Source organism: Glarea lozoyensis (assembly GCF_000409485.1).
Source record: "Glarea lozoyensis ATCC 20868 chromosome Unknown GLAREA3, whole genome shotgun sequence".
Lineage (NCBI taxonomy): Eukaryota > Fungi > Ascomycota > Leotiomycetes > Helotiales > Helotiaceae > Glarea > Glarea lozoyensis.
Genome location: NW_007360998.1, coordinates 878,109 through 894,318, shown reverse-complemented (window position 1 = coordinate 894,318; position 16,210 = coordinate 878,109). Strand labels below are relative to the sequence as shown.

Below are 16,210 nucleotides of genomic sequence, written 5' to 3'. Positions count from 1 at the left end.
TTTAGCTTTATAAACCGCCTTGCATTCTCCTAATACTTCGAGAGTAATAGGCTACAGGGTAACGCGAATTTATGCTCGTGATGTAAACCGCTTTTTTATATTTCAATTAACACTCTTATCTATACCTGTCATATCTCTAAAAATATTATTAAACATAGCCCACTTCTTAACATAAGCCTTCAAGCGTATATCTTCTAAGCTCGGGATAATTATTTAAAAAATAATATAAACTATACGAAATCTCTATAAAATCTTCGTCTCGTGTTAATCTATTATACTCCGGAAACTCTTTCCAAGAGTAATTCACAATCTGGTGTTTTGTAAGTCATTTTCATAATTCGGCCTAAGAGATTTACAACTTAGTTCCAAATTCATGGTTGATAACAACTTCTAAGGTAAGAATAAAGGCTCGTAACGATCAGGAAATGTGTCGGTTGGGGAGAGTATATACCTGTCGCCGAAAATGAAATTACTACCAAATTACATTTATGTAAGACTGAAAACCTAATGTGATAAGAGAACCGACAACAAGTGGGTTCTTTCCAGAAAATTCTCCTTAAAATGGACATAATAAAAATCTCGAGAGGCTGTAATGACAGACAGTATGCTGACAGCCCAGTAGGTAGGGCGAAAGGCAGGCAAGATTGGTATGCTCTACTAAAGCTGTCATCGCTCGATTTAAAGTTCGCATTCTTGTCGTACCTTTTCTAATCTAACTCTAAATAAGAATAGTAAGAAAAGACTATCTAAAAAAAAGAAACTACTCTTTTAAACTTCAATTTCAATACGTTTCCATCAACCTCAGAATATTATGGTAGTAGGCTTATAGGGTACAAGTTCGCAGTCTGGGAATAAATGGCAAGTACTGTCATTTATGAGAATGTAATAAACGGTTCCTTGATTTTACGTAAGTTCAACTAAATGTAATAAATTAAGCTTTGAGAGGGGCTTTGTCACCGAAAAATACATTATCACCGATTCCCCTCACGCCTTACCCCCACTCACCCCTGTTCACGTCTCTCTTCCTTCCACAACCCTCCTAAACTGTTATAATACCCACAAATCATCCTCGGTATCTCACTCCATCCGAAAATTAACCCCTTCCATTACCTGTACCTACACAGACACATGTGCCATTTGTCGTATCGGACCATAACCACTTACTTTTGTGGTAACGAAGGATTCATATAATACATTTTACGTTTTAAGGCGGCCAAATTAGGTTCTATTCTCTTCTGTTGAGATAGGGTTTAGAAGGGAATGTTGTGTGTTTTAGTTAAGTTCATATACAGGATATTCTTTTATCTCGTCTCTTGATTTTGCTAAGTAAGCTATTCACGAAATTGAAAAAATGGATTGTTATTACTTATAACCCCCTTACCTTTCAAATTAGAAATCCCATGAGACTACCGAGTTTGAAATGACCAACAGGGCTTTCGGTACTTCCCTATTCTCTAGAACAACTATCCCGTCTCCTCTCCTCACCTATCCTAAAAAGCAACACAATACCAGTAGTCCTTCCCACCTTTTATACATAACATTCACCCGCTCCTCGTGAACTGTTGTCACCGATTCAACTCTCACCACCGAATTCCCTCCCCCTTCCAAATCTACCACCTCCCTCCACAAATACCTCGCCAATCCCCTTTATCCACAACGCACTTCGCCGCAAAAAGATTCCTCTCCCCAAATTCCGGGACATGGCTAGCTTTTCAAAGTTTTGGTCAACATAGGTACTCCAGGCTCGGATCACCGAGGATGGGCCCGCGAACTAATGTTGCTCCAGGTAGAGATTGGTGAACTATTTATATTGTAAAGGAAATGAAAAAATGAAAGGGGAATGTGAAGATCCCTAAACTTGGTATTTGACAGCCTATGGACTTGAACTGAATCTTCAACTTCTCATCCATACTCCTCTACACGAAATATTACTTAACACTATCTACACATTCTTCAACTCATCCCAAACCACCCGCTATCTTGTCCTACATTCCAAAGCGACATATCATATAAGACCCATGACCCTCCCGAAGTCGACAACGTACATTTGGATCATTATAGCAGGGGATAAATGTTCGGTACATCGTTTCACTACACCCCTAACACACAACCATTCACTATCTCTCCAGTCCATTTCTTCACCCTAAGTACCACCACTTCCCAGGATTCAAGTGCGCTGTCTTTCGGCACATAACCCGCTGGCTTGTCACCGAAAATAAACTCGTCACTGATTCCCACACCCTTTCCCAGATCCGCCTCCCAATTCCCAATCCATATACGCGAACCACCTTCACGACCATAGAATACCAAAAATATCGACCTAAGTGAGAAGAAACATTTCAATCACTTGTACACAGTTCTATGCAGGTTCCGTTATCATAGCGCACCATTTGTTGTACCTCTTACAGATGCTAGGGGGAGGATTTATATGATATCATTTGACGAGGGAATGAGATGGAGGGGTTTTGGCGTTAAATTGGATGTGGATGATTCATCGGTTGTAGGCTTTCAAACTACGAATTCGATAGATATCACAAACGATTCGCCTTACTTATCTTACTCGCTCACTCAATACTCTTAATAGACCAGCTTTTGAAGAAGCTCATCAAAGATTTCATAAACATTTCCGTATCATACAATATTCATACATTTCCTCTCATCCTTCATCTTTCATCATTATCCAAGGAGTAACTTATTTACTCCCCCTTCTTGCCCAGCGTCTGCTGGATAGTACCTCCAACCTTTCCATCAGGATTGAAATTCTTTCTATAGACACAAGTGTGTTAGCATATTTCTTTCGTGCCTTCGTTTGCTCGTCTCTTCTTGGTCTGTTTTGACCACAATACCAATTCTCCTGGGGCATTGCCAGTACTATAGTCTTCACCTCTTCACCCTGCCCCAACTCACCCTCTCTTCCCTCTTCCCCCCCTTCCTTCCCCACCCCAAATCCTCTTCCTCCAAAAACAAAAAAAAATTCCACTCACCCAATCATCCCATCACTAGCCAACGGCCCCCCAACCTTCTCCCCCACACTCCCAATCGCGCCCTCCTTCTTAAACATGCTGCCAATCGCACCATCCTTATTCAGCGCCGGGGTTCCGGTGCCTGTTGTTTTCTCGCCTGCTGGGGCCTGTGAACACAATGTAAGGTTAGCGATGATCGTATGAAGAGGGGATAGGGAGAGGATGAAGGGAATGAAAAAATCAAAACACAAGCCCCACGAAAACCGAACTCAAAACACAACAACATCCTCAACTCCACAACCAGACACACGTTCATGAGTTCCACCAACAAAATACAGCACAAGCCATGCACATAACTACCGCCTCCTCATACATCCACAAGGACACCCAAAAGTAAACCAAAAACAAAAAAGACATCCGTAAGATAAAACCAAAAACACCCCTCAAATAACAGTTCGAAATAAACGACAAAAAAAAAATGAAAGAGAAAAAGAAGGTGGAAAACATACCCTCATATGCCCCTTCTCATGAATAGCATCACTTCCCATCTCCGTAATATCAACCACCGAATTGGCGCCCGCGTCGAGGGCTTTGGCTGTGGAATCACCGTCCATTTTGAATAATTCCTTTTTCTAACCCGTGTGAAAAGAATTCGTGCTTATATATTTTCGTGCGTAGATTTGTTCGTTATAATGATATGAGATCGATATGAATGAAAACGTATCCAACAAAGGAGAATCCGTGATTATAAGTGATGGACGCAATGTAAAATTGTGGGGAAACACAAATATGCCAATGTCAATGACATCTGCCCCAAAATGGTGACGTTGTGCCGAATCCCACTCAAACGCTGAAAACTCCGACTGGATGACGGAGATGATAATGTTCAATTACCCTCATCAATATACATTACCCTCTGGACTTCCTCATCATCACATGAATTCCAATCATCATCAACGTTACCCACGCAATCCAGTACCCGAGACCTCATAGGGTCATGGTCTGGAGGAGGCGCTAGGACGGAAAGCTCCGGATCTACCTCACACCCAGTTAGATCTCACCCCTCACCAAACCCAAACTCCATCTGATGCTGAACCAAGATAAACAAATAGAAAAGTGAAATTGTCATGAGCGGACTACCACATCAATCATAACAAAAATCTCTTCTTTCTTTAAAAACTGCTAAATAAAAAGGTATAATAAAACGAAAAAATCCAAACACATCACTTCCATTCCCCCCTTCATTTGACAAAAGAAACATCTGTTCACTCCCCATCTACACCTTCCAAATATACACAAACTCATCCAAGATTTTTCTATGTACTATCCTATCCACCTTTCCTTCCCCGTCACTCCTCGATCAAAAATTTCATCGCTTCCAAAATCTTCTTTCCGCTGGTTAAAATCCTGGGGTATGAATATGAAATCGTTATATCCACAAAATGCACGCTCGCAATAGTCTAATAAGCATGATTCACACCTCTGTATCCCCCACCATACGCTTGCGGTTGGTTGAAATTCGGTAATGTAGGTTGTCGGTCATGAGGTGGTGGACTGCCATTCGCGCCACCGAGCGGAGCCGCGTTGCTGACAAGCCGCTCACGACTGGCGTCCGAAGAAGTGGCTCGGTGATGTGATAGAGGGGTGTATGATCTAAGTGGGGTGGCTCCTGCGTAAGGGTTCGCTGGCTCGTTCATGAAGCTGTCTGAGCTGTTTTCCTTGACGAGAGGATTTTTGAAGTCGTGGTCGTATTTACCATTCATTGGACGCTGAGTTGGGTCCATGAGGAGACTGTTTCTGGCATCCAGAGGAGTGAGGTTGTCGAGGTCACGGTTGAGTTTTTCTAGAAATAATTAGCTTACGTATTGAAAGGTTGATAAGGTATTCTTACCTGCTTCCTTGCGTCTTCTACGGTGAGGGTTCTCTTTGCAGCACATGATGAGAGCATTTGCAACAATCAAGATACCAAGAACTCCAGCAAGAACCGATTGAACAGCAATGAGAACGACACCAGTGACCGTTTGGGTGGTTTGAGCAACACCAAGCTCCTCAACGAATACCAAAATACAGGCCACAGTCAATGCTCGGACGATCTGAATAAAGATGTTGATAACGTTTCCGGATCGTCTCTCAAAAGGACGGTTCCAGATCAAAAGGCCAAGCATAAGACATTCGATGACGAGTTGCGCGATAGTTTGTCCCATTCCATGACCGTCTGCGATGGCAAGTACGACTCCTTTGGCGAACATGTAGATGATGAGTGGGATGAATACCCACCAGAAATCCTTCTTGTAGCTGTCGTAGAAGATTGAGTATTTCAGCCAATGGCTTTTGTTCTCATACAATCCAGAGGCATCTCCTTCGGATTTCTTCAAGGTACGGGCGGTCTTCCAAATCATAAAGGTGAAGAATCCAAGCACTCCGGTGAAGATTGCGAGGGTCAATCCGGCAAGAAGTTTCGCAGCCCAAGAATCTCCGTGGGTAAATTGATATATGCAATAAAGCACCCAGACACCGTACAAGACCAAAATCAACTGCACAATAACACGAGCCATTGTTCCCCAGTAATGCTTTCGGAATCCAGTAAGTCCTTTAGGGAACGATCCAAATAGAGCCCAAGTTTCCAAGATGACCTTGAACAACAAGATACCGACAGCAATGGCGGCGATGACGCAAGCAACGATCAAAAGGACGGTCATAAATGTGTTTGCAGATGGAACGCTTAAGAGCTCGACGTACGCCTTGATACCGGAAACAGTCGCCTCGACTCCAGATGCGGTTGTTGTGGCAGTTGCGTTCTCGGTAGCAGTTGCATTGGCGCTGGTAGTTAGGGTATCTCTGGCGAAAAGAGCAAGATCGCGTTTGGTGGTTGAGTTCGAGGAGCCGTAAACCAGGGTTGCTTTCTCGAGAAATTCTACACTATCGTTTGTCAAGTTTCCACCGGTAGATGCACGGAAGTTATCAATCGAAACCTGCATTGCCCTCCATGGAACAACACCAGTACTGAAAGCAAAGTTCTTGGTGAAACTTCGATAGACTGGAGGATAGTTGACCGACATCATTCCGTTCATAGCAAATCCTTGGAAGACCATGAAAACCTCGGTGAAGGATGGACTGATAGTTCCACTTCCAGCTGTACTTCCACCTGCGGCCGCAGCTCCAATAGCAGATGCTCCAGTCAAGACCGCAGCAGCACCTACGATACCCGCAGCAACGTATGAAACAGCTGGTATATTGACGGTCTTTCCATTCGAGACGGTCGAGGTCAAACATGCCACATTCTTTCCCCCATCAAGTGCTTTCAACTCCAATTTAGCTTGTGCGGCGATATCGGGGATGGAAAAGGTAATCGAAGGGATGAGGGACGCGTATGATTCTGGGATGGTTTGCTCGCCCTTTGCTGCGAATGTTCCTGCTGGGACTGGATGATATTAGCTTGGTTCGTCCACATACTATTGATCCACATACCAGGACATAACTGTGCAACAAAGGTGTCTGCTTCGCAAGGGTTAAAGGACTTTTGGTATACTTCGGTGCCATATGCTGTTACGGTTAATGCAGCCTAATAAATTAGCAGCTTTCCCCATACGCAGAGAGGTATTCCTACTGTAACGTTCTGCACCTTCGAACTCGTCCCAGCCACATCAAATGTCACCACCTTCTTGTCGGCGTTATATTTAATGTCCATCGCCTGGACTGTGATGCTGGAATCCGAGTCACATGTTGTGAAGCTCGAGGTTTCTAAGATCTGATCTGCGAATACTCTGGCCGGCAGTGATCCGAGTAAAAACAAGGAGATGGCAGAAAAGGTAGAAAATTGCCGTAACATGATTGCGGTTGTCGATATCTGTTCCCCCAATATCCCACCGAATCGATCTGAGCTGAGAAGCTCTGTGTATATCTAAAGGTGCGCCGGTCTGAGTGATGAAACGATATCCCTTGGCCTCCCTTGGGCTGAAAATTCGAGATTGGAGAACGCGTACGGATCGGCGTGGATGCTAAACAAGACAATAAAGTTTATATGGTTGTAATGCAGGATCTACCTGTGAAGAATCGAATTCGAAAGACTGCAGATGCTGGTGATTGTGGTTGACTGGGGAATGGTCGTGGAGCGGATGGTGGTGAATGTTGAGTCGGGTCGGTTCGTTTCGTCTCGAAATAGGGGATTCGAGGATGAGTGAGATACGGGGTAGCGATAGGAGTTGCAAGAGATCGGGCACTGCTGACAAAAACAAAAACTTTAAAAGAGACAAAAGGGATGGATGTTGAGAGACGGAGAACGAATGTGATGCCACGGGAGAGTATTGAAGGCGGTGGCAGAGTTGTGTGAATGGTGGAGGAGAAGCACAGTCTGGCGCACGATGAAAAGATGCAGCAACGACCGGCAGAGAGACAGCTGGAACGGGTGGCAGCGCACGACGACGGCAAGAACTTGCTTGGTGGAGAGCACAGAGGAAATGGGCTTGGAGATGTGTACCAGGGGGGTTCTTTCCGGGGGTCTCTCCCTTGGAATCTGCGGAGTCTGGACGGTCTTGGACGCGACCAGCGAATTACGGGGTCAAGTCCACGGCGGGAAGGGGCCCCGTCAGGGTTTTGTGACAGGCTAGCCAGGGCTTGGTGGCTGCTAAATCAGCTTTCAGTGGGACATCTGGCGGGGCCTAATCGAGCAATAGCGACCATTTCGACACTCACCACGAACACCAGACTTCTTTGTGACCGATCAAAAGAGTTCACCTAGTATCACCGTTGGCTTTGTCTGGCGGTCAGCCGCAGTCTCTCGGGCTTTGTACTGAGAATAACCTCACCTCGTTGGCAGCGGTGAGACATCAAAGAAGTCTCGTATTCCAGTTGGGTATTTTCCTATTTTCAGCATCCTGGCACCAGTGGAACACCAGAGATCTGGGCTTCTGGGAAGTAGCGCGCGCTGGTGAGCACGCACTGAGGTCGAATGAACCATCCTCTCTGCCACACACGAATCGAAGTGAAACAACTTTGAAATCTGAAAGGTGTTTCCTCGACCACACATCAGGATTTGTTTTTGCTTCTGTTGTCACAGCAGAGTGCACTGCAGCAGAATAGCTGGAATGGTAATCATGAGGTCAGAGGCTCTGGGAGGAAGTTGATCGACCGTTATTCAACCTATTTGAGACAATTCATGTCTGATATCCGTAAATGAGGATCTGGGAAGTTTTTGAGAAGATGGATACTTTACGGCAACGACATCCTCATTTTACCTGCTAATTCTAGTCTGTATCCTCATGGATTGTTATACTCTATTTCGACTTATCATATCACACCCAGTTCTCTTCAATTCACCAAGATTCATGCGTCAAATTGATTGAATCCAGAGTCTATTTCGACCCCTGATATTGTGGTTCTATTCGTAGACCGGCCGCTATTGTTAGCGCAACTCCACTACTATTGACCACTTGTTAGCGTCTCGAACCTCAACATCTTGACAACTTTTCATTGTTTACATTCCTTTGCTGCTGCGTCCACAATTCATTCACTTTCTCATGATAAGATCACGCTCATCTGCTGCGCCTTTGTCTCGCGACACTCACCCGACTGCATGGAGTCCTGGAATTGCCGGCTGTGCCACACTGTGGCTACCTCAACCAAGAACCTTGGAAAACCTTCGTGTTGGTGGAATTGCGAATGCATTCCAGTGGTGCCTTCTTCGACAAAGAAATCATCTGCTGATCCTGAAATAGATCTGATTGGGTTATCAAAGATCTCATCTCATCGCCGGCAGGAGTTCCATCATAACCTTGATGGGTTGGAAAATAGGAGTTTCGGGTCTCGAAATCCTCGTCCCCTAGCTGAAGTTGTCATCACGTGATGATAACTCTCTGGAGTATAGTTGCAAATCTTTGCAAGAAGGATAGGTCTATGATCAGATATCATTCGTGTTATTTTCTGGCTATCTGTAATTCTAACTTTTTAGAAGGTGTCTTGAACTTCAGCACGTGACGCTGTAAAGCCACGGGTGCGGAGGTGGAGGTTCCAAAGCTCCTAAGTTCCTCCCGAGATCCACATTCGAAGATCTGATATCAGAGGCATCTATGAAGAACAATCGTACATCGAGTACGACCTCACATATTCTGCTCCCATGCCACCAAGAAATGAAATCTGTCCCCAAAAGCTCGAAAACTTCTACATCCCGAAGACAAGCGTCTCGGGACCGAGATGAGTCAATCAAACGCACATATTCCAAGACGTTTGACTCGCTCAACTGGCGAAAAAACCTTGGAAATGAAGGAAATTGTGACACAATCGCATTTCAAAGAGGGATTGAAATACCTCACGTCAGCATTCAAGTATGTTAATATCAGAATATCTAGTCACAAACAGTCATACGTAGTCATTGCTCTTGATACATTGATGCCTTGAGGCCAAGGAGCGCTGCGTACCACCTAATTAAGTTAGACCAGACCTCGCATTCGCCCGTCTTATCCCCTCGCATTTCTTCCACATTCGTATAGCCCAGCTTTCTCGGCCACCTCTGATTGGCCAGCCTGACCTCTTCTGGATGTCGCGTACACGCAAATCGACAGGGACATTATTATTTCTCCTTACGAGGAAGTTTGTTTAAACAACACTTTTCAACCTTCGCATCCAGTTCCATCGGACACTCATTACATACATCGTGAAGCAGGTTCTCACATACTTGTAGACATTGGAAATCCCCTTCTTGTATACCCGTTCTCAACTATTCCCGACATTCGACGTGGGCGTCAAGCTTGCGACGTGCATCGTGCTATCGGCGTTCGGTCTTCACTCACAAAACAATATGTGGTGAAAGGTACAAGTGCGCTTATCAGAGCCCCTTCCACCATACACCACCTCGGATTTGTGTCATTATGTCGGACCATCCAGTAGACGAGAAAGATGTTACCATTACCTCCCAGGACCAGCAACCAAATAGCAAACCAGAACCAACGCAGGAAAAGCGTCCCATCAGTAGTGCCACGGCTAGCTCCTCAGACAAAGATGTCCCCGCAAAGTCTCCGGAAGTATCAAGTGCAGAGCAAGTAGTCGAGAAGAAGACTGGCGAGGATGGGAAAGATGTGAAGAATGACGAGACTGATTATTCCAGTAAAGCTACGCGCAAAACTGAATTCAAGCACTTTCTTGTACGTCAACCCCACATACAATTGATTAGAACACTACTAAATCTTGAACAGAGAATCTTTCTACACACTACCACCTCTGACAGAATACTGTTGGGTTTAGCAGCAATTGCACAAGCTGGAACTGGAACTGTACGTCCCCAAAATTGCTTAAAGCATGCTCATTCTAATCTAGATAGACTTTACCGTTGATGAACATTGTATTTGGTAAGTCTTTTGACTAGGAACAGGATTTAAGTTGGGATTCCTAACGATTATCTTGTTCAGGTAAATTTGTTGGCCAATTCAGCGGCTACTTCATTCCGAATAGTGGAACCACGAAAGCAGAGTTCCAGGACAGTATCAACACTCTCACGTAATAACACCCATTCCATTATCCTTCTAAGCATGATATAGAAGTCATCCACCCATGCTTTACGTTGGCATCGGTGTGATGTTCTCTTTGGTATCTCTACAATTACTGACTTGGCTTCTAGCTTGTTCCTCGTTTACCTCTTCATAGCAAGATGGGTTCTTGGTTACTTTTCCATGTTTGTACTGCGTGTGGTTGGACTCAAGATGTCGGCCAAAATACGGCTGGAATATCTCCAATCCCTATTTCAACTACCCATCTCGGTGATTGATACGATGCCCAATGGTCAAGCCTCGAATACCATCACAACCACTGCGAACGTCTTGCAGGTTGGAATATCGGAAAAATTAGGAACCATAGTCCAGTACTTGGCTCTTCTCATCACCTCCATTATCATTGCATTCAAATACAATGCTATACTGACTCTAGTCACCTCTTCATCAATTTTGTTCTTGGCTGCGGTTTACGGAATTATTGTCCCAATCATCATCAAAAAAACGAAAGCTACCGAGCAGGCAGACGAAAAAGCCGCTTCTATCGCTGGAGAAGCCTTGGGATCTGTAAGGATGATTATTGCTTGTGGAGCAGAGAATCGCATTGCTAAGAAATACGCTGGGTGGATCGAGGAATCTCGCAAAAGAGGACTCAAAATTGGCCCGTACCAAGGTGTCCAATTTGCTCCGCTCTTCTTTGGTATCTTCTCTACCATGGCGTTGTGTTTTTGGTTTGGATTCAAGCTCTATACCTCGGGGAAGATTGACGACATAAGCACCATCGTGATCGTTCTCAATTCGGTCATGATGACTTCCTTTGCCATTTGTGAGTTTCCCTCGATAGATTCAAACAGTGCCACTAATATCCAATAGCTCAAACCGCGGCACCTATTCTGGCAGTTACAAAATCTACCGCAGCTGCAACCGACTTCTACGCCGTCATCGATGCACCAAAACCAAATACTTCAGGGTTGAAAGAGCCGGAGATTTCTGCTAGAAATGACATTGAACTTGAAAACGTTACCTTTGCATATCCCAGTCGGCCTCATATTAAAGTTGTCGATGATCTCAGCATGCAATTTGAAGCCGGCAAAATCACTGCAATTGTAGGTGCCTCTGGATCTGGAAAGTCAACTATTGTTGGGTTACTCGAACGATGGTATGAACTTGACAATAGCACCTTATACAAGCTTCCCGACAGTGTTGTGGTTGACGAGAAAGAAAAGAAGAGAAAAGAGGAAGAGGAAAAGCTTAAGCCCAAAGAGCCAGAGCAACCCGCAGTCAAATTAGGTGGCAAAATTCTGGTTGGTGGCAAGAACTTGAATTCAATCGACTTGAAATGGTGGAGATCTCAAATTGGATTGGTTCAACAAGAACCATTTATCTTCAATGATACAATTCGGAAGAATGTAGAGTTTGGGTTGATTGGTTCTGAATGGGAAGATGCCGATGTGGAGACCAAGAATAGACTGGTCGAGGAAGCTTGTAAAGAAGCTTTTGCAGATGAATACATCTCAAGGCTTCCATTGGTAAGTACTGCCCTTAGTGATTGATATAGCAACTAACGATCTGCAGGGCTACGAGACTCAAGTCGGCGATTCCGGTATCAAACTATCAGGTGGGCAACGACAGCGCCTTGCTATTGCCAGGAGTATCATAAAACGACCAAAGATCTTGATTCTCGATGAGGCTACAAGTGCAATCGATGTCAGGGGCGAAAAACTTGTTCAGCAGGCTTTGGATCGCGTCGCGCAGGGTCGTACGACTATTACTATTGCTCATCGATTGTCCACTATCAAGAAGGCAGACAAGATTGTGGTTTTGAGAAAGGTACATTGCTTCACAAAGTTTTCTTGCAACCTGTTCACAAACTTGAGTCCCGCCGTCGCTGATTTTCCTCTGCATCGCGTCCTCATAAGCACATTACTAATATACTCCTTTAGGGCAAAGTCATCGAAACCGGTACTCACGACTCTCTTCTATCGGACGAAAATGGAGCATATTGGGCCCTCGTAAACGCACAAAAGCTCACCATGGGCGATCGATTTGAATCCGAGAATGAATTGACGGATCATAAAGACGAAGAGCTAGTACTTAGCAAGGAAATGAGTCGAGCCAGTGGAATCGAGACGGTTGAAAAAGTGGAATGGAAGAATAAGGGGTTCTTTAAAAGCTTCGGCGTTTTGGTTGTAGAGCAGAAACAGAGATGGCGTTGGTATCTTGTTCTCAGTGCTGGATGTGCGGGAGCTGCTTGTAAGTTCATCATTCGTCTCTCCTTACGAACCACAACCTTCCTTCTTGAACCGTAGCTAATACTTCAGACAGCTGCCAACTCACTTCAAGCCTGGTTCTTCTCTAAGCTTCTCACCGTTGTTACTATTGTAGACGGTACTCTACAAGCAACAGTCAATCACTGGTCTTTGCTTTTCTTCATACTTGGCATTGGCTCTGGCATCTCATATTTCCTTCTTGGGTATTCCTCGAATCAGATCTCAGTTGTAAGTGACAATTATCCTTTGTGCTTAACTGGCAATTAACATTGTCACAGCACATTGCTTCTACCTACCGCCAGGAGTACTTTGAATCTATCTTAGATAAGCCGGTGACATTCTTCGACGATGAAGCAAATTCAAGTGGAAGCTTAACTTCTCGTGTTTCCAATGATCCAACACAGCTTCAGCAACTCCTAGGCATAAATATGGCTATGGTGTACGTTTCAGTGCTGAGTCTTGTTGGGTGTATTATAATTGCTTTTGTTTTCGGTTGGAAGTTAGTATTACGTCCCACATATTTTCAAATACTAATTATAATAGGTTAACCCTCCTCGCCGTATTTGTAATCATGCCAATAACTCTTACCTGCGCATATTTCCGACTCAAATTCGAAATTCAATTCGAGTCCCTGAATCAAGCGGTCTTTGCCGAATCTTCCAAATTCGCTGCGGAATCAATCAATGCATTCCGCACTGTCAGTTCTCTTACACTTGAAGACATGATTGCCAAACGTTATGAAATGCTTTTGAGGCAGCATGTCGGTGCGGCATTCAAGAAATCAAGATTTACTACAATGGTCTTTGCGTTTTCGGATTCAACCAACTTATTATTGATGGCGTTGATTTTTTGGTATGGTGTAAGTATTGTGATATCCAACTGATCTGTTCACCTCTAATATTTTGATCCAGGGTGGCCTTCTAGCCAAGTACGAGTACAACCCAGTTCAGTTCTTTGTCATCTATATCGCCGTAGTCAACGGTTCTGAATCCTCAGGATCCCTCCTTTCTTTCGGTCCCAACATGGCACAAGCCGCACAAGCTGCCAATCGCATTCTCTCGTTTAGAATCCGTGCAGATAATAAGAAAGGTGCGGGTTTTGATGTTAAGTCTGCAGAAGGAGGTGTCAAGATCGAACTGAAGGATGTTTGGTTTAGATATCCTACTAGGGATGTTGGAATTTTCCAAGGTTTGAACTTGACAGTAAGTTTTCAAATTGGGATAGTAGTAGGTTCCATCTAACATGAATTACCAGATCCAAAAAGGCCAATTCGCAGCCCTAGTCGGTCCCTCCGGCTGCGGTAAAACCTCCATCGTCTCCCTCTTAGAACAATTCTACCCCATCCAACGCGGTAAAATTCTTTGTAACGGTCTGGACATCGCATCTCTCGACACCCGTGCCTATCGAAAGATGATATCCTTGGTAGCGCAGGAGCCGACGTTGTTTCAAGGGACAATCAAGGAAAATATCTTGCTGGGTGTACCCGAGGATACTAGTCAGGAGTTATTGGAACGCGCGTGTAGAGATGCGGAAATTCATGATTTCATCATGAGTTTGCCGGAGGGATATGCTACTGATGTTGGGAATAGGGGTGTTGCTTTGTCGGGTGGCCAGGTACATCCTCCCCCTCCTTTCCCACTCTCCTCCATCCATTCTCCCTTTACTCTATTCCCCCTCCCCTCTCTAACTTTCCCAGAAACAACGCATATCCATAGCCCGCGCCCTAATCCGCGACCCGAAAATCCTGCTCCTCGACGAAGCAACCTCCTCCCTCGACTCTGAATCCGAGAAGCTCGTCCAAGCAGCCTTTGAACGCGCCGGCGTAGGCCGTACCATGGTCGTCGTCGCCCATCGCCTCGCTACCGTCCAACGCGCAGATGTGATCTTTGTGCTTGGAGAGGGAAGGGTGTTGGAGCAGGGGAGTCATAAGGAGTTGGTGGGGAGGAGGGGCGTTTATTGGGAGATGGTAAGTCGAAAAGCTGGGGATGGGGAGAGGAAGGCGGTATTTGCTAATGGTGTTTCAGTGTCAATCGCAAGCGCTAGATCGGTAGACGGTTGGAATTTTTGGAAGTAAGAAAAGGGGGAGATCAGCCGCGTCGCAAACGGATGATGGACGGATTCTGGCGACACTTTAGAGAGGGGGAATCACTCCGCTTGGAATTTAGAGTTTATTGTAATACCACTACATCTTCACTTGATAAATATATATTTTCTACGCTACTCCTGTCTTGTCATCAATTTATGGGAACTTGGATGAAGAGGGATGAAAGGGTGAAGCAATGTGAAGAAGGAGAAACTGTTTTAGTGTTGCTTGTTCTGAGAGATGTAGAAAGGCTTGAACAGGCAATTATTGGGGTGAGAAGAGGTGGAATGTGGTGTGTTAAATCCTTTGCTTTTTCTTTGCTCTGGTGTGTAGGAAAATGCTAGTATGGGGTACTGCTGATGGTGGTGGTTTGGGCTTGGTGTGAGTGGAGGACAACGAGGGAGGTGAATTGTATACGGGATTTGGATACAGGGTGGCGTGATTTCTGTCGGGTTTGCGTGGATTTTTGTGGGTGATGTTTTGTGCGGTTTGGCTGATGAAAAGGAATTCGGAGGTGGATTGGGATTCGGTGACAACCCTACCTACCTGGATACCAAGAAATCACATTCGCTTAACAGAAAGAACTGGTGGGAACGCAATGAATATATAGCTACACAGAGTTAAAGATCGTTGCAATTAGTTTGTGAGTTGTGTCCATTACAGCATTGAGCGTCGCGAGAGTGTGCAGGAGAAGTGAGGTATGATCGAGGTTGAAGGAAGGTTATCCTAGGGGTATAGGGTGAAGATGGAAGGACCGGGACGGGATCAGGAATTTGGGCGTGGGGGTTGGTGAATGTGATGGGAGAGAGAGGGACCGGTAGCTTGTAAATTCCAAATACGTAGCATAAAATTAGAAATGAGTTGGGTTTCGGTGATAAGTCAATTCTTTTTAGCGAGAGTAGGGAGTGGATTTGTGAGAAAGTGACGTGGTGAGAGGGGTGAAAGAGCGAGGGGGTGAGATGGAGATAAACGGTAAGGTATTTGGTATAGTTGAACAGGGTTACGGGGCAGGACACGGTAGGATATAATTGGTTCTCGACTCGGTTTTTGTGTTATGGGGATTAGGGGTAGGTGGGTGAGAGGTTTTATTGTGAGTTGTTGTAAAAGGGAGGAGAAGGAAATAATATATAGAATGGAGGGGGTGGGTGAGTTGATAGTAGAGTATTTTTTCGAGGGATAAGAACTTAGGTAAGTAGGGTTAAAAGGTCGTTTTCTAAACACTGCGATATACCTTAAAGGTAATCTCTTAAAAACTAGTGATTCTATATAACCCAAATTAGCAAACTTCTAACTTCCCCTCTATATAAAGTCCTACTATAACACACTATAAAGCTACCATCCTTTCTTGTTCTACTAAGATTAATAAATGAGAAACATTCGGTACCGACGAATTACTCTGTGTACTTCCTGCTTGTG

At 44.7% G+C, this 16,210-nt stretch overlaps 3 protein-coding genes across 3 annotated transcripts; 1 reads left to right on the top strand and 2 right to left on the bottom strand.

The window, feature by feature from the left end:
- Window positions 1-2,696: 2,696 nt before the first annotated feature.
- Window positions 2,697-3,577, bottom strand: GLAREA_00304 (uncharacterized protein; the record flags this gene model as incomplete). The annotated part of the gene is made up of 3 exons (XM_008085064.1): window positions 2,697-2,766; window positions 2,985-3,130; window positions 3,473-3,577. 3 exons carry the CDS (start codon window positions 3,575-3,577, stop codon window positions 2,697-2,699), a joined length of 321 nt encoding a protein of 106 aa, XP_008083255.1.
- An 846-nt stretch (window positions 3,578-4,423) lies between these two features.
- GLAREA_00303 (uncharacterized protein) lies at window positions 4,424-6,792 on the bottom strand (the record flags this gene model as incomplete). The annotated part of the gene is made up of 4 exons (XM_008085063.1): window positions 4,424-4,806; window positions 4,855-6,384; window positions 6,432-6,525; window positions 6,571-6,792. 4 exons carry the CDS (start codon window positions 6,790-6,792, stop codon window positions 4,424-4,426), a joined length of 2,229 nt encoding a protein of 742 aa, XP_008083254.1.
- A 3,034-nt stretch (window positions 6,793-9,826) lies between these two features.
- GLAREA_00302 (P-loop containing nucleoside triphosphate hydrolase) lies at window positions 9,827-14,762 on the top strand (the record flags this gene model as incomplete). Its single annotated transcript, XM_008085062.1, has 15 exons — window positions 9,827-10,099; window positions 10,151-10,228; window positions 10,276-10,303; window positions 10,364-10,451; window positions 10,573-11,267; window positions 11,315-11,970; window positions 12,017-12,271; window positions 12,385-12,694; window positions 12,767-12,939; window positions 12,990-13,150; window positions 13,255-13,570; window positions 13,623-13,913; window positions 13,966-14,325; window positions 14,408-14,677; window positions 14,736-14,762. The coding sequence occupies 15 exons, from the start codon at window positions 9,827-9,829 to the stop codon at window positions 14,760-14,762; spliced, it is 3,981 nt and encodes a 1,326-aa protein (XP_008083253.1).
- Window positions 14,763-16,210: the final 1,448 nt, after the last annotated feature.